This window comes from Trachinotus anak, unplaced genomic scaffold (genome assembly GCF_046630095.1).
Source record: "Trachinotus anak isolate AG129_WGS33_773 ecotype Australia unplaced genomic scaffold, CSIRO_AGI_Tana_v1 ptg000013l, whole genome shotgun sequence".
Classification (NCBI taxonomy): Eukaryota; Metazoa; Chordata; class Actinopteri; order Carangiformes; family Carangidae; genus Trachinotus; species Trachinotus anak.
Window position 1 is genome coordinate 21723157 of NW_027273864.1, and position 23870 is coordinate 21747026.

Consider the following 23870-nt stretch of genomic DNA (forward strand, 5'->3'; position numbering starts at 1 on the left):
CACATACACAAAGATAACGCTCTCATCAAAACACACCTCTGCCCACACATTCACAACCATACACTCATCCTCTACGGCTATCTCTGTCTCATTCTCCCCTTTGTTTTGAGCACAGCTGGCCTCTTTGTTTTACTTATCTGTCTCTCTCAACGGTTGTTGAGCTCTGGTCTTTCATACAGCTGGGCTAAGCTTGCCCACAGCTCTGTTTGTGGACTCTGTGGACCAATCCTGCTGCTCTGCTTTAATTCACTGTATCCCCCAAAACCTCAGGGTAACAAATTAGTCTTCTGTATAGCATGCACGGAGAAAGGATAATGTCTTTTTTTTTTTTTTTTTTACTACAATGCAGTATGTCGTTTTATTAGAATTACAAAGTTTATTTTTCCCTGAGTTTTGCTAACAAGGCTCAGAAAAGGGAAGATATCTAAAACAACTTCCATCATCTGTCATGTCCGCTGTCAAGTAAGCTCAGTTTCACCTGCCCATTCACTGTTAGTCACTCTATATAAATGTCAGTGAAATGTCTAACATGTGCAAGTCTTGAGATGAACCTAAATACAAAGAGAGTCCAACTCTCTCTCTCAGTCTGGGTGAAGAAAGGCCACGTAAATGTCTCCTGCACGGCCCGTGGTGATCGCAACATCTGGTTGGACCTGAGCCCAGGCCATTGACACTTGGTCTGAAACAGGACAGTCTTAATGTTTACTTTGTTTTCTCATGTCTAGACCTCGTATTTGGTTTTATGGACTACTGTAACTCACTAGTGAAGAGTGTGCGTCTGCGTACGGATGTCCCCCGAAGTACGGAGTTGAGGAAAAACAGTATTTTGCCTGGCTGCAGTTTAAGTTGATTGTCTGGGTTTATGTGTAGGAGCCACCCAGTCTTAATTCTCCAGACAGACACAATGATATACATCTTCAGTGTTTGTCAGGGGAGCTCTATAAGTCTGTTCTGAGGTTGTTTTTTTTTTCCCCCACATGAACCGTACATGGGAAAAAGAAAATAAGGACAATTCAACTTACTTTTAATGGTCATGAATCCTTAAACTCTACAGCTGATTGATTTTCACTTGGTGGTTTTAGCTTTAAAGAATTATGAGGCTTGTGGTGATTGATGGGCAGGCTAACCAATAAGCCACGGAGAGGTGAGAAGGGTTGTAACCAGATAGGCAGATAATCTTCTGGCCTCGGAGAAGGAGGGGGGAGGGTGTCTGTGTATATGTGTGTGTGTGTCACAGCTTTTGTGGCTGGAGGTCATGATTGACAGAGTTGAATTGTCCCGGTTATGTCACAGTTGTTTTTTGTGTGGGTGTGCTTCCATGTGCCTCGGGCAGGCCATTTCACAGGTGTGTGTGTGTGTGTGTGTTACTTCAGGGATAACTGTCCTCTCTCTGCTCAGCCGATGACAGCCCCACCACCTGGTAAATGAGGCCAACACACACACACACTCACACATGATGACACACATCCACTTCCACCTCTATCACCCGTGGCCCAGCTGTGTGTGACACTGGAGTGTGTCTGTGTTTAAAATTGGTGCCAGTCTGAATAACACACATTCATCTGACCCCCGTGACAGTGGAGCCTGTAACAGGGGCTGAATGTAACTACACACGTGTGTGTGTGTGTGTGTGTGTGTGTGTGTGTGTGTGTGAGTCAAATACACATCATTTACCAGTGTATCTGTTCAGTCCCCAGACACAGGCCTTCTTGTTTGGTTATAAATGTCTGGGACATATACTCATGGTTCATGGTCTGTTTGAAAGTTGTCTTCTCTTAATAATATCTTCAGCACAGGAGCACGGGAACATGGGAGTATCTTGGATAATTTAGGTTTATGGTTATGGTTCTTTTTCAAAGAACCAGATGTTATTTCAGTGCAGTTGCTCACGTATTGTATTTTTTTCAAACACGAGAGTTTAATCTGCATCCAAGTCTTGGAAGTGCTTTAGATGCTTGACACTTAAAGTTGTTTATTCAGAAAATGAACAGAACTTCTCTCACTTTGCTCCTCTATAATAGGCATTGGTGTCACTTTAAGTTTTAGTCCTAGCTGATACAGCGATTGGGTTTAAAGAAGATCCCAATTCCAAATTCATAGCAGAAATGAAACTTGCCAGGATTAATTATCTCTGACTGTTCTCGTGTGTTTGTGAGGTCACAAACTCTCTCTCATCAATCTCTCTGTCTCTCTTCAGTCTGACCTCATGTACACGTGGACACTGTTCGTTCTCGCTGTCCAACCTCTGCCAAACCTCCTCTCCCTCCTCCGCCTCCATCATAACATCACTGTGCCTCTTTTTACTGCTCATTCTTAGTTTTTATGGACGACGTCTGTCTGCCTTGCCGTCCCCTCTTTCGTTTTTTCTCTCCCTTTGCCACTAAGTACATTTCCAGCCCTGGATCCCTCTTTTTTTACTATGTGGCATGCTGGATCACAGCAGTGTTTTTGTAATTATCTCACTGAGTGACGAGGTTATATGAGGGCTTCTCATCATCACTCCGTCTCAGAGAAATGTGACGAGTTCACTCCTCGGACACATCTGTGCTTCTTCACATGTGTACATGTCACATGCATGTTTTCTGTCTTTTCGTCCCTTCCTTCGCCTCCAGTTGTGTTTGCTTGTCTCCTTCTCTCCCTACCTTTCTCTACATCGTTCTCCCACTTTTCTCCTTTACTGTCAACCTTGCCACCTCCACATCCCTCCCCTCCCTCACAGAGTGAGGAGCAGAGTGTTGACATTGGGTTTTGTCCAAATATGTAGTCTACGGGGCTGGAAGGTGGTAATGAGAGCCAAGAAAAACAGCCTGGCTCTGAGTCTGACAACCAGCCTTGTCTTTCTGATGAAACCAAATGAAAACAGTATTTTCTATCCTTGTTATTCCCTCCATCCCTCCCATTCACCACCCTTCTCCACCTCTGGCGCCTCTAATTTGTAAACTAATATCTTATTCCTGTGGGTGCTTGTTTCATGGTGTCTTTAAAGGTGTTACTGTGATAACACATAGGAATACTGAATGCTAAATGATAAGTCAATTTAACTGTAAGCAATGATTGACAACAAATTAGACCCAAAATTTACGGTTTTGTTTTAATACAGAGCTGAATTTGAAAATCATGCGTATATGGGTGTATTTTAAATGACCTGCATAAAGCAGGTTTGTAAAATGAGGCTTGTTGTTATACTGTAAACCAGTATAAACCAGTATACTTTAAACTGTGCTGTAAAACAGATCCGATGACTGCTTTGAGTGGAAGTGAGGCCACTGTGTCGTGGCAACAGTTGAGGAGGTGTCAGCTCCCATGAGAACAATAATGTTAATTAAGTTGATTGAAATAAGCAGAGAGGGCACGTGTTCCCTCATTTTCAGAAATTTGACACTACGACACTCAAGTCCTTGAACCTGTCGTCCAGCTGAAGGTTATAACAGCAACATGACACTGAGAGAGACCATACGCTGTAGAATTATCTGTTTTATAAGTGGATGTGATTGTGTGTGTGTGTGTGTGTGTGTGTGTGTGTGGGTGGATGGAGGTCAGGAGGGAGCGCAGGATAGAGGAACAGATGTGTGCTGTATTGTGGCGGTGTGCGTGGACGGACGGGGACCAGGTGCAGCCTTTGTCTCCCTGGCATTTAAGTCCACTCGCTTGCATTCAGCCGCCTCGTGCCTCCCCTCCCCTCCCCTCCACACCTCCCTCCTCCTTCCTCCTCTCCTTGGAGGGAAGGCAGAGATGTGTGTGTGTGTGTGTGTGTGTGTGTGTGTGTGTGTGTGTGTGTGTGTGTGTGTGTGGAGGAGGGGGCAGCCTTGGCTTAGTGGAGGAGACTCCAGCCGTCCCTTCTGCACGCCCCCCCTCCTCCTCCCTCACAGGTGACTGTTGGAGGTCCCAGCTGGCCAGCTCTTGGCCGATTAGATCCATATGGTACAGGAGGAGGAGGAGGAGGAGGAGGAGAGAAGTTCCCATCAGTTGCATGGGTGCTAAGAGGGCTGTTAGCTTGTCCCTTTTTAGCCTTTAGCTTCAAGACAAGTCCTCTATTACTTTTTTCCCTTCCTCTTTTTCACTTGGTCCATTTTCAAATCAGTTGCTGTGGATTCTGTTTTGTGTTTATTTTGGATCATATGGAAGCTGTGTGTGTTCAAACTAAGAGACTGACTATTTGTTTCAGATGTGTTTATGGCTGGATGTGATTGGAGACAGGATAATGATTTTACACTTTTCATGCATACAACATCATTTTGGGGAACAGTGCAGTTTCATTTCTGTGCAGCCACGGCCAGGCGTATGTTACGGTTAGCTTAGCATAAACAGTAAAAATGGATAAGAAAAGCAAACCACCCCCCAAAACACGAAAAAATATAATTTAGTAAAGCAAGGACATGACTTCTTGCTTCTTGCTACATGCGTACTTATTGGGAAGAAAGCTATGGCGTGTAAAGCTAATTTTAACAGGATTTTTTTTGATACAGCGCATATTTATGGCAGCTTTGAGGTTGTTTAAGACATTTTTTGTTATTTATCTTAGTTTCCCTGTACTTCCAGTACGCTCAGCAAGGCTAAACACTCCGCTAAACATTCCCTGTCCTTATCTTCCTCTCTAACTCTTGGTAAGAAAACATATTTCACTAAATTTTGCAATCAGGCTGCTTAACAGGTTGATTCAGTCAGACGTGTTACATGTTTGTGTGTGTGTGTTTGTGTGTGTGTGTGTGTGTGGGCACTAACGTGTGTGTTAGGAACCCACATAGTTGTAGCATTGCACATGCTGTGCATTGTCTTTTTCGCCCACTGATAAATTAGTCAAGCCTGTGTTACATCTTCTCTCACCTCATTTACAATGACAGGACAGCGATAGCAGCACGGCACGAGTACACACACACACACACACACACACACAATCTCACATCACCACACACTTGCACACACATGCCTCATGACTCACAGCTGCCAACCTTTCACAGAGAGTTTAAACCTCAGAGTTAAACCATGAGCTTAATAAACCTCTAACACCGAACACATTTATTTATACATCACATCAAGTGTAATTTATTTGCACGGACTCAAAGTAGGTTATCCGTCCTCACTTTACATAAGGAGCTAAATGAACGTTCTCTGCACTGTATTTGCCTTGTCGTTTCTGGTTATTTAATGAACTGCTTTCAGTCTCAGTGGTGGCTCAGTGGGAATACCCCTGTTCTGTTCCTCTCTGTCTGTCTTTGCCTCATTCTGCATCACCTGCAGAGGCAGAGGCAATTAAAGCCGATTGAATGTTTTAATGCAGACGAGCGTCACCTGAAGCTGAACAAACAAGGAACACCTGGCTAGCAACAACAGCCTCATCACAGATGCACATTACTTTTCCGTCCCTGCAATAACAACTTCTGTAGAAAGCAAATAAGTCAGCCCAGGTAACATACAAGGCTATAAAACTTTGTGTCTGTATGATCTGCTCGAGAAGGAAGAGCAGCAGCCCAGAATGGTATGAGCAGACTTTGTAAATATTTTTGCCTTTATCAGTCGGAAATGTAAAGGTACTGTACAAGTGTGTAGATGGAGCTTTGCTTGCCAGTGTAATCTTCAAAGTGTTGCCTATGCATTGTGGCATTTCCATGTAATCCTGTTGATGTGTGGTGAGGAGCTTTGTGTGCCTTCCCTTTGTTCCATTAGAGCCAAGATGACAGGTGGCATTTAGACCAGGCAAACACTCCACATCCTCCTCTAAGCCAATATTCACCTGAGTTAACATTAGACCACTTTGTGCACTGTGTGTGTGTGTGTTCTGTGACAGCTGCCTCCCCTGACGGTCCTGTGACTATATACAGTGGACTCAGGTGCTTGCAAGCCAGATGAAGTCATCCAGCTATGCGCGATGTCTAATTGACAAGCAGAGGCAATTCTCTATGGGCTGTCAGCACTACACGCACACACACCTGATGTCTCCTGTTTTGGCCATTACATCTGGCATGACTAATGACAGACCAGTCCACATCTTGAGATTGCACGAACACAGCTGACACCTCATTTTCAGTTCCTTGCCGAAATGGATGCACAAAAGAGAAATTTTCTCATAGGAACTCCGGCCAGTGTTATGAGAATCAGGTCTGAGTGTTGCCCTTTCACACATGTAGCACACAACATTAGATTGTCCTCATCAGACGTGTTCTCACCTACAAGAAAGAGGCGAGGGCGGGCACCTGGTCGCGCGTCCAGGCAGCAGGACATAACACAAAACATACACCACAGAAATCAGTGTTGTTGGTTTTTTTTTTACATCACATCATTGCAGTGACATAATAGAAATATCATCAATATGTCCACTTGCTTGCTGTGAATTCTAGAGACAATGACCCGCTCTGTTCACACATGGGCTCAATCGGACATTACGCAGACTTTGTACCAGGGAGCTGGCAGGGTAAAGTCTGTTTAATGTCTGGTCCAACTGAGCGTTCTTACACACAGCTCCTCCGGGTAAAGTCTAGATAGGGTTGCAGTGCCTGTGTGAAAGCATTATAAGACATTTGTTTCTGTCTGTTTTGCTTGTTTGTATTCTATGGCCTGTCTGTCAAACACAATAGGCCTACAAGCATGGCCTCTCAAAGCTTTATGTGGATGACAGGCAATTTGGACACAAAACTCCTCTTCACTGCCAGTGGAGAACTGTTGATGTGTCAACAAATCACTTGTAAATACATTTACATGCAACACTTTTATATAGCACGAGTTGAATGCCCAAATCCTAGGTCTTGTGTCTCTATAAAGTTGTTTACATGGTAACAGTGTTGACACTAAGGCCATATGCCCCGTTGATTCTGTTATTGAGATGTCAGTCTAATTTCCTGGCCATATGGACAGAGTGTGCAGAGCTTTGGAGCCGGTGCGTGTGCGTGCTGCAGGCTGCTTCCTGCGGTGCACTGGCAGACCGCGTGTGTGGTGGGTACGACTGTCCAAATGTCTGCATAGATCCCTCCTTCCTGCCCCCTATGTTGGTGAACAGGTGGAGCGATGGCAGGCAGGCCACGGGGCTGAGAGAGAGAGAGAGAGAGAGAGAGAGAACTGCAAAACAGAAGGAAGAACATTCAAAGCTGTATAATGAGTTGCAGACATGACAGATGAGCTGCATAGACGGACTCCAGGAAAGGCAAGACGTTTGTTGTCAAGATGGCAGCGAAGTGAAAGTTCAGCTAAGTTTAAGTATCTATGTGTGCATCCAGGTACATTCAAATATTTTTGTGATTTGTGACTTTTCTATGAATTTTTTTTGTAATGTATTGATTTCTGAATGTTTTTACATATTTTCACACCAAGGAATTCAAAAAAAAAAAAACTAAGAGGCTTTTTATTTATTTAATAGGCGTGATTCCTTCTTTTGGGGTCTCCTGAGTTACGTACTAATGGCTTAAACCTTCCAACTTAAGCCTTTATAAACTGGGACCCTGTGGCTCAAGGCCATGCAGAGTTCATAGCTGTGAAAAAGACATACAGGGTGCCATTGAAGCCAAAGCCCTAAAACCATGAAACCACATTTAAAAAGCTGCTCTCTGCTGACCCATGACCTGTGAGACCATGCTTGTCTATTAATCGTCAATTCTTAGAAAAGTCTGATCCACTCTAAATGGAGCCGGGACCCAGCCTTCATGGGTCTCCAGGAGACAAAGACGGCTTCTGATCCCCACCACACCCCCACCTCCACATGTTCTCCAAAACCCCTTATCTGGTGGTCTCATTCAGCGGCAAATAGCATATTGAGAAGTTTCGTTTAACATTCAAAAGCTTTGCCGATCTTGTTAGTAAAGCGTGAAATAGCGCCGTCCCTTTCTCTCCCTGTCCCCGCCCACATTTTGTGAGGAGCTCAATGAGGGGGCATTCTTCTCCCTCACAATAGGCTTCTTGAGCATTTCTTCTGTTATTGATCTGAATGGTTGGGAGCGAGGGGCTAAACTTTAGACATCTGGCTCATTGATGGTGGGGGGGGGGGGTGGTTGGTGCCCTGGCAGTAGGTGTTGTATGATGAGAAGTGGGTTTTGGGGGGGGGGGGCATTTTCTTTTGTGACTATAGAGCCTAAGCTTTTCATCATTGAGCTGACTGGGAAAGTTAAAGTGGTGGTATTTTATGGTTTTTAAGAAAACGATTGTCTTTGAACTTTGCTACGTGTGTGTGTGTGTGTGGGGGGGGGGGGGTATGTATTTTGTGTACATACACAAAATAGTACAATGTGAAAAAGCAACACTTCATGAAAACAACATTTGTTCATATTTACTAGCTAAATAACACACAAGTAAGACATTTCAAGAAAACAGCGTTTTTCAAAGCCTTCTGGTTTCTGACCTGTAGCTGACCTCTTTCCTCTCTCTTCTGCAGACAGTAGAGAGAAGAAGAGCCCTGCCATGCCCGGTTCTCCTGTGGATGCTAAGACTCATTCTAGATCAGCCCCCAGCAGCAGCACCAGCTCCACTATGCCACCCCTGCCTTCTGTCAACCCCAGTGGCCCTCGCCCAGCCTCTTTTTCCACCACAGCATGTAAGGGTCATTGTGAAATTCTTTCTTGTCTCAAATAAGCCTCTGATGCTACTTATTTCAATAAGTACATTTGTATTCATAAGCTAAGATAGAGACTGGCATCCTGCCCAGGGTGCGCCCTGCCTCTCGCCCAATGTCATATTTAACTCCTAAGTAAATAGCTTATGGATGTATGGATGGTTTTAAATGTATTTCAACAAAACCCTAACCGGAATCTATCTATAAGCTGAAATTCTTGGTCATTATAAGAGGGGAGAAAAAAGTGTCCTCTGCTCTGATCGTCTCCATTTCTCCCCTCCTTGTCTCACTGTTTATCCCCTAGTGACCAATGGGAATCATCATTCCCCACCAACCTTGAATGCAGTGCCATCTCCACCGCAGCGCTACAGCAACGGACCGTCCTCTTCCTCTTCCTCATCGCTAGCTAACCAGCAGCTGCCGGCCACCTGTGGGGCTCGCCAGCTGAGCAAGCTGAAACGTTTCCTGACCACGCTGCAGCAGTTTGGCAACGACATTTCTCCTGAGATTGGAGACAGTGTCCGAAGCCTAGTGCTGGCTCTTGTGGTAAGTCATTTGTTATAATGTTGAAGATGAACAAATGAAGCCATATCTTTTAAAAAGAAAAAAAAAAAAGGCAGGATCTCGAACGGTTTGTTTTGTTGTCTTTCTTAAACTCCCCTTTTTTTTCTCCTAGAATTCAACAGTTACCATTGAGGAATTTCACTCACGGCTTCAGGAGGCCACCAACTTCCCCTTACGGCCCTTTGTTATTCCTTTTCTCAAGGTAAACACATCTTCCTACATCCTTCCCATCTTCCTGTATTTGCTTTGCTTTTATTCCGTTGGATCACTTCCTTTTTTTTCTTTGCAGCAGTATTTTCCTTCCCCCACTGAAAGCATCACCTTCCCATCAGCCTCATGTCTTGGCTGTGTAAACTATGTTTCATTATTAACTATTAACTAACTACAATAACAAGTAATGAAGAGAAGGTCCTTGACATTAATAACGCTCTCATCCAGGATGATCTGAATAATCCATGGGCAATCACATCACAGCTTGTGAGTCATGGTGATGGAAAAGCAGTAGATTCATTACACTTCATTACAATTTTTCCAGGGTACAATGCAGTGATCTATAAATAAGCCCCTGTTTAGGTTTTCTAATTGATTAATCTGCTTCTCAGCAGTTCAAAGTTGCTATCGAGATCAACTTGATGCTGACTTGACAAGCAACAGATGAGTGTGTGTGTGTTAAACAGCCTCTTTAGTCCCTTTTGTGACCAGGGGAGTCTGCAAGAGTATACTTTTTAGGAGCTCCCTTCAGTAAAGCAACCCATAAATCTTCAGTCAGTTGTACCGCTGTAACTTCAAGCAGTTGAAAATCTGCTGTTTTTCCACGCTTACCTCTTACTCACCTTTGGAGCCCCTCCAGCTGTCTGTCTGAGGGTGCTGAGACAAGAAACCTCTGTTCCCCTCCTTCTACTAATTTATTACAAGTGGGTGGGGTCCCCACAACTTAATTCCAACTCCTTGAGTGTAGTCTCTCTTAAGAAAGAGAGAAAGGGAGGGGTGAAATGGACAGATGGGACAAAGTCAGGGGGTGAGGAAGTGGGGGAGAGAGAGAGAGAGAGAGAGAGAGAGAGAGAGAGAGAGAGAGAGAGAGAGAGAGAGAGAGAGAGAGAGAGAGAGAGAGAGAGAGAGAGAGAGAGAGAGAGAGAGAGAGAGAGAGAGAGAGAGAGAGAGAGAGAGAGAGAGAGAGAGAGAGAGAGAGAGAGATGGGTGAGGAGGAGAGAGGGAGAAGTGGGGACTCGGAAGTGTGAAACATGCCTATAAAGTGTTCCCTTCCCTTTTTTATGGGTTCCAGTGCGCCATATGGAGCCGCTGTCCCGTTAAAAGAGCATTCAGCTGCCAAGGCGCCGCCAATCTAGCATCCGCCCCGCTGAATCCCAGAGAGCCCTCTGCTGAACTGACACACAGCACATGTGTCAGCTAGCTGGGGCCCCAGGGAAAGAAGGGAGGCGGAGGAGCATGGGAGACGGGCAAAAGGGAGCAGAGGGGTGTTACGGAGGATAGACCGCGAGGCAGAAAAATCAGCATCTTTAGGGTGAAGTACGAGAGGTGCTGCAAGTACCAGTCAAGAGATGGCCGAGAAAGGCGAGATTAGATGGGGAAAGGGCTCTGAGTTTACAGGATGTGGTAGACGATGGCTGAAAGCGCTACGTGAGAAGAGGAGGTCAGAGTCAGAAGACTAGAACGGTATGGTTATTTAGCTGGTTTCTCAAGAAAAGGGAGAAGAGGGAGTGAGGAAGTGGTGTAATTGCAAACACACCGGAGTCTGTTCCTAATTAGGGAAACGCAGGGAACAAAAGCGAGATGGAAAGATACGATGGAGACAGCCACAGATAAATATTAAAAAAAAAAGAGAGGGGGAGGAGGGGTATGGAATGAGGGAGACGTGGAGCCTGTGTATCATTTGTTTTGAAATGTTTCTATGTTTTTAAGCCTCTGTATCATCCTGCATATCTTTGCTGTGACCAATGCTGGGTGCAGGGGGTTATTAACCAGCTTCAGCAGCAGCAGCAGCTTAGAAAAATCTGCCTTTTTTTATTTAAGAGAGGAGAAACCACAGCCACCATGGAGGCAGCCACACAACAACATCCAGGCCCATATTGAGCCCTGTAGCCAGACCTCAAGGAGTCAGCACCCCTCCCCCCTAAACCCACCCTCCCTCCCAGCCAGGCATCTTCCCCTGGAGGTCTCTCAGTTCAGTTACAGGATGGTTTTGGTCTGTCCAGGATAGTTCTGGTCCGTTTTCCCCAGATCTCCGATCCTCTCCTTTAACGACAAGCAGCCTGGTGCTTCTTTTTCTGTCTCTGTCGGCCTCTGATATGTGGCTGATATGTTAGTGATTATAAAGCTTTGTTGGAAGAGCTTAATACATTTAGACTGGTACAATAATGCTCCATCAAAAACAGAAATTGAATTCTCTCCACTCTTTTGACTGTTTTGCAAGTTAGAATGAAACCTTACAACTCTATTTCTGTCTTGCTAGGCAAACCTACCCCTGCTGCAGAGGGAGCTGCTCCACTGTGCCCGGGCAGCCAAGCAGACCCCAGCCCAGTACCTGTCCCAGCATGAGCACCTCCTGCTAAGCACCACTCTGGCCTCCTCCCCCGACTCCTCCGAGCTGCTGATGGAGCCTCCTGATGCAGGGACCAAGAGACACAGCCCCAGCAGGTTGGTTCAAAGCACAAAAACTGCTTCCATTCAGACCTTTACTCTGGCAGACACAAGCACGAACACAAGTGGTCATTTGAGAAACAACTCAGCATTTGTTTTTCAGGGCCAAAGAGAACGGTTTTCACGAGCGTCCACCCGTAGCCATGGAGCCCGCCGCAAAAAGAATTTGCACCATCAGCCCTGCTCCTCGACACAGCCCCGCCCACCCACTGCCCCTCAACGCCCAGCTTCACCCAACTCCTCCACCCCTGCAGCACTACGCCCTGGATGACATCGCAGCGCCTCACATCCTACACCGCGAGCACAGCCAGCGCATTCTGGAGATACGCGAGCTCAAAGACAGGCCCAGACTCCCTGGTATGTGATGCAAACCCTGAGTTATGCTTATTAAGGCCAGGTGTACGACCAGTGTCTTTTCATGTTATTCATGATGACAACATGTTGAGAAGTTCAGTCTTAGTCATGCTGGTAGTGGGGAATAAACATTCAGTTCATAAAAACAAACAGCATCAATTCATTTTGTAGCAGTTATGAATGGTAGTTGCTGGACTACAACACACCCTTCAGGTCACTAAATCATGTTGGCTCATTATTGGAGGAATCATGTTACTGCAAACCACATAAACACCAAGACCTTTTACCTCAGTGTGGTTCAATAGTGTGAGTGCAAGTGGCTGATAAACACATTTAGAAATTAAATAGTTGCATTAAAAAAGGCGCACGCACACACATCATATTCTGTGTGCGATAACGGGTGGTCTCTGTGTTTGTGTAGCCGCTGCCGTACGTCTCTGGAGTCTACATGTGTGTATAAACAGAGCCATACTGTCCAGGCAGGGAGGGTTGGATCTACTCTGGTGTATATCTACCCTCCATTTGGGGCTTGTCAGCACACAGTGGAAACAGCAGTAGCTCACAGACACAGACACACACACGCGCACACACGTACGTACAGACGCACACCTTGATATGTTCATGGTGGAGGTGCTGTGTTTACGAGGCCTTAGTCCCTTGTCTGACAGCCTCCCGCCCGCCTGCCGCCACTTAACTCATAGGCACACACGTGCGCGCACACACACATACACACACACACACACATACACACATATATAAACACATCAGTCCACACACTCATGGCTTTGAACTGATGAACACTGATGAGAACCAGGAGTGGAGAAGAGGGTGAGGGGAAGGCTAGCGTGTGTGTGTGTGTGTGTGTGTGTGTGTGTGTGTGTGTGTGTGTGTGTGGGAATCATTAGTCTCTTCAGCAGACCTAGTGTGCATGTGGCCTCTTGTTGGCTGTTTCTGTCTCAGTTTTAAGAGGCTGTGGTTTGCATCTTCGTAGCCTGTGTGTGTGTGTGTGTGTGTGTGTGTGTGTGTGTGTGTCTCTGTCTCTGTGTGTATCAAGATGCTTTGGGGCTCTGCAAGAGCACAAGCTTGTATGTGCAATTATTACTTTTAAATGTATAATTGAATATTTCTTAAGTCACAACATTGTGTAATAACTGAACTGGAATCAGACAGTTTTGTGTGTGTGTGTGTGTGTGTGTGTGTGTGTGTGTGTGTGTGTGTGTGTGTGTGTGTGTGTGTGTGTGTGTGTGTGTGTGTGTGTGTGTGTGTGTGTGGTTGTAATGGTCCACACTGAGTGTCAGACCGGCTGGTTGTGTTTAGAAGTGGAGCCACTCCACTCAGCCTGAGTGTCTCCCTACTGGAATGCTGTGAGCTCCAGGAGGGGAGGTGCTAAGGGAGAAGTTTGGGGAGTGTGTGTGTGTGTGTGTGTGTGTGTGTGTGTGTGTGTGTGTGTGTGTGTGTGTGTGTGTGTGTGTGTGTGTGTGTGTGTGTGTGTGGTTGACAGCTGACTTCCAGATGTGTTCAGGCTCTCAGAGCTTGGAGTCTGTTTTGCATCACAGGCTTCTCTTTTTCTCTTTCACCCTCTTTTCTCGCTCACAATCCCTCAGTCGATCTTTTTGTCTTTTATATTTTGCTCTCCATTTACGTTACCTCATTCCTGTCATTCTTAATTTGGGATGTGAGGTGCTGCCTTTGACTTTGAAATCATGCTTTTTCTATTACTTTCTATTAATTTATCTTGTGGTGAAATGATGAACCTATTTTAAATTAAAAAAAAAAAAACAGAATTGGTGTTTTGGCCATCTTAACAAAGCTATGTGGCCTGATATATATATATATATATATATATATATATATATATATATATATATATATATATACATACACACACAAACACACACACACACACACACGCACACACCTCTCATTCACTTACTGTCACTTGTGGCTTCTCTTATATTAAGAATGTTAATCACATTGGCCTGTGGTCTGTCTTGTGTGTGTTTTAATCAGGCACTAACGGGGGCTACCGTGAGGAGCCGGTGGACCACAGACTGACAGACAGAGAGTGGGCTGATGAATGGAGGCATCTGGACCATGTAAGAGCAGACTTGTACCACCACTGCTAATGGGTTGTGATATCGAAATAATGTAAAATGTGATTTGTTTCACTGTGGTCGCTCTGCTTTACTTTCTGAGAGGATTGAGATCTAGAGTTCATTTGGACATTAATGTTATGTTAATGCTGCAAATCTCGCTTATTGATATGTGATATTAAGGCATAGTAAGGTTCTTTCCTATCATGTTTATGATGCTAATTCCATTGTGATGTTGTTATCCCCATAATTGTTAGATGACACAGTTAACATTCAGAAATAGAATTTGTATATGATTCTTTGATAAATGCAAAAAGCAAACTCAAACAATCATCATTTCTTTTGTGTGCACAGGTATTGAACTGCATTGTGGACATGGTGGAAAAGACACGGAGGTCAGTGAGCGTGCTCAGACGATGCCAGGAGTCAGATCGCGAGGAGCTCAACTACTGGAGACGGCGTTCAAGCGAGCAGGAGGACCCACGCAAAGGAGGCTCAGGCTCCGCTCCCTTCTCCAAGACACACAGCCCTCACTCTGCAGAGTCAGGTGGGTACTGCTGTGTTCAATTCAATCAATCTGGAATGCTGCAGAAACCGATCTTTTTTTTCATCATTTCTGAGGTTGTTGTTTTTCACTAGAGAAGATAATTGGAAATCAGGGGTCAGTTCACCCAAAGTACACCCTGATAGTATTATCAGGGTGAACTGATCTTTTGTGATCGTGGATGAGCATCGGTCCAAGTCCTGAAAAACAGACATGTCTTTGGCAGGAAAGAGTAACCATTGGAAATTCACTCAGGGATTCTAATGTAGTTATATATTAGAGATAAGTGACTTGTTAACACTCAAGTCTTGAAGAGGCCAGACCCAAATGTCTTGTTTATTCTCGTTATTGAGATAAAATGATTTGGACATCCTATGTTTGACATACATGATACTGCAAGGTCTGAGCACAAACCAGGACAGCCTCCCTTTTATTTCATACTCCATCTAGTGGTTATAAATAGAATTGCACCTAAGTCACATGTTAGTGTGTTAGTGCATCCCTCCACAGTTAGTCCCCCAGTCTGCTGTGTACTGGCAGTGTTCTCTCTGACTGCCAGCCTTGCCGTCCCCCTGCTGGTCCATAGTCACAGACAAGTGCCAGGACTGGCCTGGGCCATATCGGCCACAGAAGGGCCGTCCTGCCGTCCTGCAGGCTCAGAGACCCAGAGCTGGCTGACTCGCCAGAGCACCATCTGGGCCCCCAGCCGGGAAGCCCGCCTGCCTGCCTGGGCTTGGGCGGAGAAAGACTGTAGTGGGGGTGGAAACGACGGTGGGGAGGGTGCATGCAGGCTTGGTTGAAGAGAGAGGATGTAAATGAAGAAAAAGAGAGAAAGCAGGGTTGAGACGGAGGATGTAAAATGGGGGAAGACGAGATGAGCCAGCGACACACAAATGAATTGAGATGCAGGGGGAGAGAGAGATTTGAGGGAACAGGCAGAATGTTGACACAGCTTGTTGGTTTGCGTATTCCCTCCAAGCCAAACACATTCCTTTCTGAAGTTGTCAGATCTCAGATCAGTCCAAGACTCTGATAAACAACAATTACATTGGTTCTGTGCATCGACATTACAAAGATATTATCACTGCCTGCCTGTGTGGCCTTTTCTTTGCAAGCACCTGTTACCTTGATTGAGCTGTCAGTCACAAACTGAACCATTATTTCAACAATTAATCATCTTAATATCTCTATAAGCCCTGGCAGGTGCTAATCCCTTCTGTCTCTGCTTTCCCACAGACTCCCAGCGCGACTTTGCTCCACGGCCAGGCTCAGCATACGTTACAGATGAGATCTGGAGGAAAGCTGGTGAGAACACCATAAAATTTGAATTTTAATTATTGAGAAAAAAAAAAAAAAAAGCTACTATGTTTTGTAAGACACAAAGATAATCACAATTCATTTTTATCAAAGCAATGATTAAGGTTACAGAGAGCAATTACATGAATGTTTTTAGGTGGAACACACACAAAATGCTACTGTGTGCTGATCTAGGGTCTGTTTTTACTGCTGCTGGTAGAGTTCAAACACGGTGAGCTAAACACGCAACGCTTGTCTTCCCTGATATATAGAAGAGGCGGTGAACGAGGTGAAGCGTCAGGCCATGGACGAGGTTCAGAAAGCAGTGGCAGAGGCCGAGCAGAAGGCTTTTGAGATGATCGCTGCCGAGAGGGCAAAGATGGAAAAGACTCTGGCTGACGCAAAGAGGAAGGCTCAAGAGGACGCCATCTTGGTCATCAATGAACAGGAGGATTCCAGTGAGGTGAGCACAGATGTAGGTTGTGGGGTTTGTGCAATATGTTTGGAGTCCTGCTTGAAAGAGGGATGCTACCATATTTGTATTTATTATATATTATGGTATGTAATTAGATGTACACAGTTGTACTTGCTGTTGTAGACAATATTTTTGTATTAACAATGGCTCAGGTGACTGAGTGAAGAGGGTCAGAGGGTTTATGGCTAGTTAGCAACTAGCTGGTGAGGACAGAGGAGCATTTAGCAGCTAAAGAGTAGAGTGAATATTGGACTTGGATTCATTAGATTGACAGAGACATGGCTCTCAATGAATGCTAATTACTATACATCTGCTGGATGGATAAATAGGCAGTTGTTTTCCGTAGCAACTTAACAGTGTGTCAGTGTTAGAGTTTAGCTTGTTTTCACTCCAAGTGAAAAATAATAAATGCAGGTTTTATTTTGGGAAAGGCTCACTCAAATTCAATGAAGACACTAATCTGCGTCTACATTCTTGTGAAAGCTTACAGCTGTTCCTTCTCTCCTCCTCAGTGTTGCTGGAATTGCGGCCGCAAAGCTAGCGAGACGTGCAGCGGCTGCAATGCTGCTCGCTACTGTGGCTCCTTCTGCCAGCACAAAGACTGGGAGAGGCATCACCTTATCTGCAGCCCAGGACTTCAGGCTCAACCCAAATCAGTTTCTGCCATCACCGCAAGCAGGGTAGCTGCCATGGCCACAGCGGCGGCAGCAGCAGCCGGGGTGTCCCCTGTCGGTCTGGCCGGGGTTAAGGCCCCCGACAGCGTGCCTTCAGTCTCCAGTCCTAGTGGAGAGAAGGGCTCGGTTGCTTCTCGTTCCTCCACCCCCTCCACCCCTGCTTCGGCCCCTGAGGCCAATGGACACTAGAAAGTGAAGGACTTCAGTGGTCACCCATTCCCTTCCTTAACAGGGAAGAATAGAATCAGCACCATGAGGGAACTGTTTGTGGGTTAAGTTAGGATAACAGATTTTTCATCGTAATCTTTGGCAGATAAAAAAGGACAGATTATGGATGACTATGTGAGTGATATGTCAACTGGGACTTTGTCTTTGGCAAAGGACAGAAGGACTCGTCTCAAATGCATCCATTGGAAAACAGATCTCCCCAACAGATGGAAACGTGTTTGTCCTCGTCCAAAACCCCAAATCTTGGATCTGGGAGGGGAGGGGGAAAAAAAACTGCAGATTGATCTCAGTTTATCTCTGGCTGCGGGGAGGAAGTTATGAAAGGAAGGCATATGAGAAAAGGCAGAGGAGATTAAAAGACAGTGAGGTATAAAAGATGCCTCCCCTCAACTGATGTTCTCACTTTGTTGTGTATAAATTTAAGATAAGGAGGTGGTGGTGGTGGTGGTGGTGGCGGTGGTGTTAAATGTAAACAGTGTAATAGTACCAGCCCTAAAGCATCTGTCTTCGTCCTGTAGGAAAAATCTGACAGTGGACTACATAAGCAGCTCTCCTGTATACATAAATATTTGCTCGCCAACTTCTTGTCAGGTTTTCTTATGTGTGAATGCGTGTGTCAAATGGTCGTGCCGTCAGTGATTATTGTAAAGCATATGATTACTTTTGTCAAAGCAATATTAAAATGAAGTGGTCAGGTATCTCAAGCCGTTTCTGCATTACCAAAGTTTCCAGTCACTAAAGAGAGAGTCGTCATCATTGCCTGTAAATGTCCTTGTGAACAAGAGTTACTTATACACTAACCCCCACATGTCATATCTACTTGTATAATGAGTTTAACTAGGAACTCTGGTCTCTATTTTTCATTTCTGATCATCAGACGTCTTCAAAGAACAGAGGTACGATTAAGGGAATGGTGGCTGGATTGAGTAAGCGCGGGAGTCAAGGTTCAGTTATGACTTTATTCTGGATGCAGTTTCATTCTGGCACTTGTTCACATCACCAGTTGTGTATGGCAGGGTCAGATGTTGCTCCAAATCTTGCACCCTTGCAATGTTTTCATCAGAGAAGAAGACCACTTTGTAATACAGCTTTTTAATTACTGATGTGTGAAAATGCTCATTTGATGTTAACATTGCTGTGGTGCCGGTTTCGAGCAGCGACTCTCTCCCACAGAGAATCTCAGGAGTTAAACTGTATTTGTTTGTACAGATCATTCTGTTCTCTATTTTTTATTTTTTTTCTTTTGTCACAGTTAGACTAAAGTCAAATGTTTAGTGCGGAACTTTGATATATCGTACTCTGCTGTTACAACTGAAACATTGTTCTTGTTTTTGTTCGTTGTAAGATGACTTTGTAAAGAATATTATGAGATAATGCCTTTATTTTGTGAGCCACGATTTTCCCTTCGTGCTTTCAACACGTTCTTTTGTTATGAGGCATAACAACTTCATATGAAAAAAGATATCTTGACATGAAGTATGAAATAAAGAAATAGAATTACTTCAGAAAGTTTTTCTTCTGTCCTGCGGTCGACTTTGTGCTCAGAATATGTGATGAAATTAAGGTAAGACCAATCATATCAGTCATAAATCACAGTGTTAGTTGAATATTAAATTAGACAGATGTCCATTAATATACACTGACGCATCCTGAAGATAACTGTCAAGCCAGTAGATTTTAATGTTACATGATCACTATAAAAATGACTGAAAAAAATATTCAACTGCTACATAATTTGCCTCAGAAGCTCTAAAACCTTGACACAAAAGGGTATAAATTAAGATAAATTAAATAATGAATCCAGAGCTCTGCTAAATGTAATGAGTGCACAGGAGAGCAAGTATCACTAGCCTTTACAAACCAGCATTATGTGGAGCCACAAAAGTTTCTCCTAAAAACAGTTAGAATATCGTCTCATGGTATCCAGCTATTTACATCACTTATAGGCCTAATTCATTCATTGTGTCTATATAACTTCATTAAATGTGTTTTTTCTGAGAAAAAAACAAATCAAGACAACAAATGCCTCTTCAACAAACTTGTTCTATGGTTAAATCATGGGGTTGGGGATCTTCTCAAAAGCCACATGAGTGTGTCTTATTTTTGCATCTGCTCTCTGTCTCCTTGATGTTGTGAATCATTCAGTGACTCCTGATAAAATATGCAAGAGGCATCTTTGAATTCAGGTATGAGTTAATGAGGAGGCTCGTGGCAAGATTGAATTATTCTAAAGTGGGCGGAAATGTTGTCATGCATAATGCATAATGTTTTTCCATCTCTGAAGTTAATTAATATTCAAGTCAGTTCACATTGAAGACCTTTATCCAAGAGAACAGTGGATGTAGAGGATGATTGACTTCAACAGTAAAATTAGTCATCTTCAAATTTCACATCAAAGACGCAAAACATTTACTCAATTCAAAAGCAGATGGGCAGTGGAACGGTGTAATATCATGTGCAGCCACGAGGTGGCAATATATGATATCACTTGAGAATCGGTGGCAATGCCGTACATCTTAACTGCAAAGTTAGAAGATCCTACATGCTGCTGACTTGTTGCACCAGTCTGCAATGAAGAGGAGATGCCCAGTGTATTTCAGATCACAGTCCATGATTGCTTAAATATAAAATCATTTATTCCACAGTGAAACCACAAAACACGAGTTTTCTGTCTCTTTAACGGAACTTGAGCAGGACCAGAGTAAAGTCATCCAAAATGCAATAACTATGCAATGCAATGAATAAAAGTAATAATATATTCTCATTACAATTCTTCCTTGAACATGTACATAATAGGCTAATATTGCTACTACCAATGCTACTACTACCACTATTACTACTACTAATTACTTTTACTAGTATTAAAAGTAAAAGTAAATGCACCTTGACTGTTGATCATTACATATAATATTACTGGGTTATCACTAGTGATGCATTAATGTGTAAGCAGCATTTTACTGTTGTAGTTGGTCTAGCTAAAGCTATTTAAAATATTTTTAATATCTAAAATAACCTATAACAATTCATCATATTTAATAAATTCATAACTTGTTTTGTGTGACAAATCTAAATCTGCAAAGTAACAGCAGCTGTCATTTAAATGTAGTGGATAAATAAAAAAACAACAACATTTCCCTGTGGAATATAGGGGAATACAAGTATGGATCGTATGGACAAGTAAAGAACAAAAACCTCAAGTTTGTAGTTACAGTAAGTTACAGGCATAGTCCCCAGTTATTGATAATAAATCTTAACAAAAGCAGCAACTGCTGTTTGTCTTTGTGAGTAGTGTTGTCTTTGTAAGCACAGAGACACAAAAGACTGTGATTACAAAGAGTATTTACTGATCATTAGTTAATCTAAAAATGAAATATGACTCATCTGTTGTCTAGATGTAATTGTGTGAGTCACCGTGTGTGCCAGAATCACTGTTGTTGTTTATTTCTGTGCCTGACTAGTAACAGGATTGTGATGTTTGCTGAGTGGTTTCATGCTTTGACTCAGATGTGGGTTTTCTATTTGGCTATTATGGATCTATACACGCAATTCTTTGCACACCACATAAATACTGTATATACAGTACATACTGTAGGCCTATGTGCAAGAGTATCGGAAACTTCTCTGGATTAGGCGTGGAGCTGTTTACTACTTTTGTGAGTGTGCTCCATCTTGTCATCTTGTTCTGTTCTGCATCAAAGAAGTTCTGTTGTCTGTTATTTTTGTTAGTTGGAAGCTAAGTGGAATTGCTAAGAGGGAAGAGGAAAAAGTAGAGTCAGCAAATGTTCACAGTTGTGTTTGTGTGTATGTGTCAGTGTGTGTTTGTTGGGGACAGAGGGGCAGTGTGTGGTGAGTTACTTCTGCTGGTTTCTTGGCAAAAATGCTACTACACAATGTTGTAATGATTGTGGGGAGAGACTGGTTTAATTATGTGCCTGGTTTCTGTCCCAACTTCTAGCTGGAGGCGGAGCAGTGGATGTCACTTTAGATTCTCGTTTCCAAAGCTCCTCTCATGATGCCTAAAAAATAGGCAGAGACACAGAAAACATATTTTTCTCCTTCTCTCATTCCACCCGTCCCCTCTTCTTTTTCTTCATGTCTGATTTTCTCTCTGCTCTGACCTCTGTAGTTCTTAATATCATCTACTTTGATAACAACTCACAGAGAGTGAATCATTCCAGTTACAAACACTGAAGATGATATAGTTTCTGACGTTCTCACCACCAGCTCCCCTTGTTCAGTGTGGTTTGTTATGTAATTACATTTAATTGGTTTAATTTCATGAGTCATAAATATCCCACACAGTACAGGAATTACATTTAACAGTTTAACTACACTGACCTTTAAAGATTGAGCAGTTATGTCAAAACACAGTGACACTGAACCTTTGACAACTTAATTCTTTCTTACTTGTTTTTCTTTTCCCTTGTGGAACACTGTGTAAAAGGTCCTTAGATAAATATGTGTATACATTTTTGTTTTACTGCAGTAAGTGAATATCATCAGTTTGTGGTCCATTCAAAAAGCTTAAATCAGTACTATGGCATTTTGGGAAATATGTTTTATTGCTTTCTTACTGAAAGAGATGGGAAGACTGATTCCACTTTCATTTGTACAGTAAATATGTAGCCAGCATCTGGTTAGCTTAGCATGAGAACTGGGAAGGGAGGTAAGTGCAGGCCTGGCTATGTCCAAATATAACATCTGCCTTCCAGCACCCCTAAAGCCGGAGACATACTTTTCAACCACGCATTTGTGTAGACAATCAGCTGCATCTGGAACATAATCGTTCACACACTTGCCACAGCTGCCAATATGACAACGATGTTGCTGTAGATGGTCTGTAAGGCCCCTAAAACAAGCACGTGGTGAAAACAGCAAGTACGTTTCTCTCGTTTTGTCAATGTGAAAAATCAATGATGAGAAACGCCTAGAGAAATGTCTGCCAAGACGTTTTATGATTTGCTCTGTCCGACAAGCCCGCTCATCACACACCACAACAACACACACACACACACTACACTGAGCCTGTCAGTTCAGCAAAGCAGCTTGTGGTCCCTACACTACCTAAGTGTTTATGTGCATATCGCATCTTGTGTATGTGCTAATATCTGCAGAAGTGCACAGCTGACGCTCGGTGGACACAGGGTGCTTGAGGCAGCCATCGTTTGCACACAAATGCGAAGTTAAAAGCAAGTATATCTCCACCTTAAAGCTCACTACATACACATTAAAAAACAAAAGTGTAAGCTAGCTAATTCCCAGTTTCCAGTCTCTATGCTGAGCTAACTAGCTTCATATTTCCTTTACAGATATGCGAGTGGCGGATCTTCTCATCTTTATGCAAGAAAGTGAAAAAGCACAATCCCCAAAATGTCAAACTATTCCTTTAACCACTACGGTGTGACTAAATGTGAAAACATTGCTCTGATGTAATCTGAATACATTTCTTAGAAAACAACATTACTTGGAGAGCTACAGATAAACAGGTTACAGTACAACAATGTGAACTAGATGGTAGCCCCACAGGAAAATAGTAGTACCCAGTGGATTACTTGTTAATAATACATCTAACGTAGCCCAGTACTGTACAGCAGTTGTTCTTTAGCTGAGTTTCCAAAGGGTTTCACAGAAAGACATAAGATCAATATTTGCTTTATGCGTCATAAGGAGACAAGATGAGAACTATACACTGTAGCAGCAACACTGACACTCTGCACCCACTCTGTGGCTCTGTGAGGACGCACTCAGGACTAGTTGTTCTTTAACCTAAATGCTAACATTATCATGCTAAAATGCTCTCAGTGACAATGATTGTGGAGCAGCTATACCACGTACTCCTTCTTAGTAAAGCATGCTCGCATGCTAAAATATTCTATACACAAGTATAAAAAAAAGTATAACATGGCAAACCTCACACAGTCACAGAGACCCAGAGATGAGAGCAGAGTAAAGCAAGAATTTCACAACCCGACACAACTCCACAGTCGAGATTACAAAGTCATACAAATTCAGAGCACTGAGCAAACAAAGTCAGTAGGATTTAGCTCTGCACAGGGAGCTATCATTGCGTCTTCCACCTCTGCTCAACATGGTGCTTAAATTATATGACCGCGTTGGAGGATCTGCCACAGTTCATAATCACAGAGAGACGAAGAGGACGTTGGAGTGATATCTTAGTCCCTTGCTGGACATCACTTGACACTGAAATCCCCTCCTGATAATGTAACTCTCCTTCCTCATCTGTCTTTTTCACATCTTCACATTTCTCCTTACAGACATCTTTTTTTTCTTCCCCCTCACTCTCTCTCTCACTCTGACTGCCCCTCAGTAAAATTTGCAAAAGCTTTTTGACAGCATGCTATTATGAACACTTAATGTTCTTCAAGGTCGGGCATGATTTACAGTAATTGATTTTGAGACCATTTTTTTTTACACTACTTCTGCTGTGAGG

At 43.5% G+C, this 23870-nt stretch overlaps 1 protein-coding gene across 6 annotated transcripts in view; it reads left to right on the top strand.

Annotated features, from left to right (window-relative positions):
- cbfa2t2 (CBFA2/RUNX1 partner transcriptional co-repressor 2) overlaps positions 1 to 18931 on the top strand; it is a 37068-nt gene extending 18137 nt beyond the window's left edge. For 4 of the 6 annotated variants that reach the window (XM_071494292.1, XM_071494293.1, XM_071494298.1 and 1 more), the window contains exons 2-11: positions 8357 to 8515; positions 8838 to 9079; positions 9210 to 9299; positions 11568 to 11752; positions 11859 to 12112; positions 14120 to 14205; positions 14557 to 14749; positions 15983 to 16051; positions 16315 to 16505; positions 17030 to 18931. In XM_071494292.1, the coding sequence (XP_071350393.1) occupies positions 8357 to 8515; positions 8838 to 9079; positions 9210 to 9299; positions 11568 to 11752; positions 11859 to 12112; positions 14120 to 14205; positions 14557 to 14749; positions 15983 to 16051; positions 16315 to 16505; positions 17030 to 17380 (1820 nt within the window). In that variant the 3' untranslated portion in view covers positions 17381 to 18931. Of the gene's footprint in view, positions 1 to 5242; positions 5477 to 8356; positions 8516 to 8837; positions 9080 to 9209; positions 9300 to 11567; positions 11753 to 11858; positions 12113 to 14119; positions 14206 to 14556; positions 14750 to 15982; positions 16052 to 16314; positions 16506 to 17029 lie in introns of those variants that run through there. The other 2 variants (XM_071494296.1, XM_071494295.1) reach the window with 2 other exon arrangements.
- The last annotated feature ends 4939 nt before the right edge of the window (positions 18932 to 23870 follow it).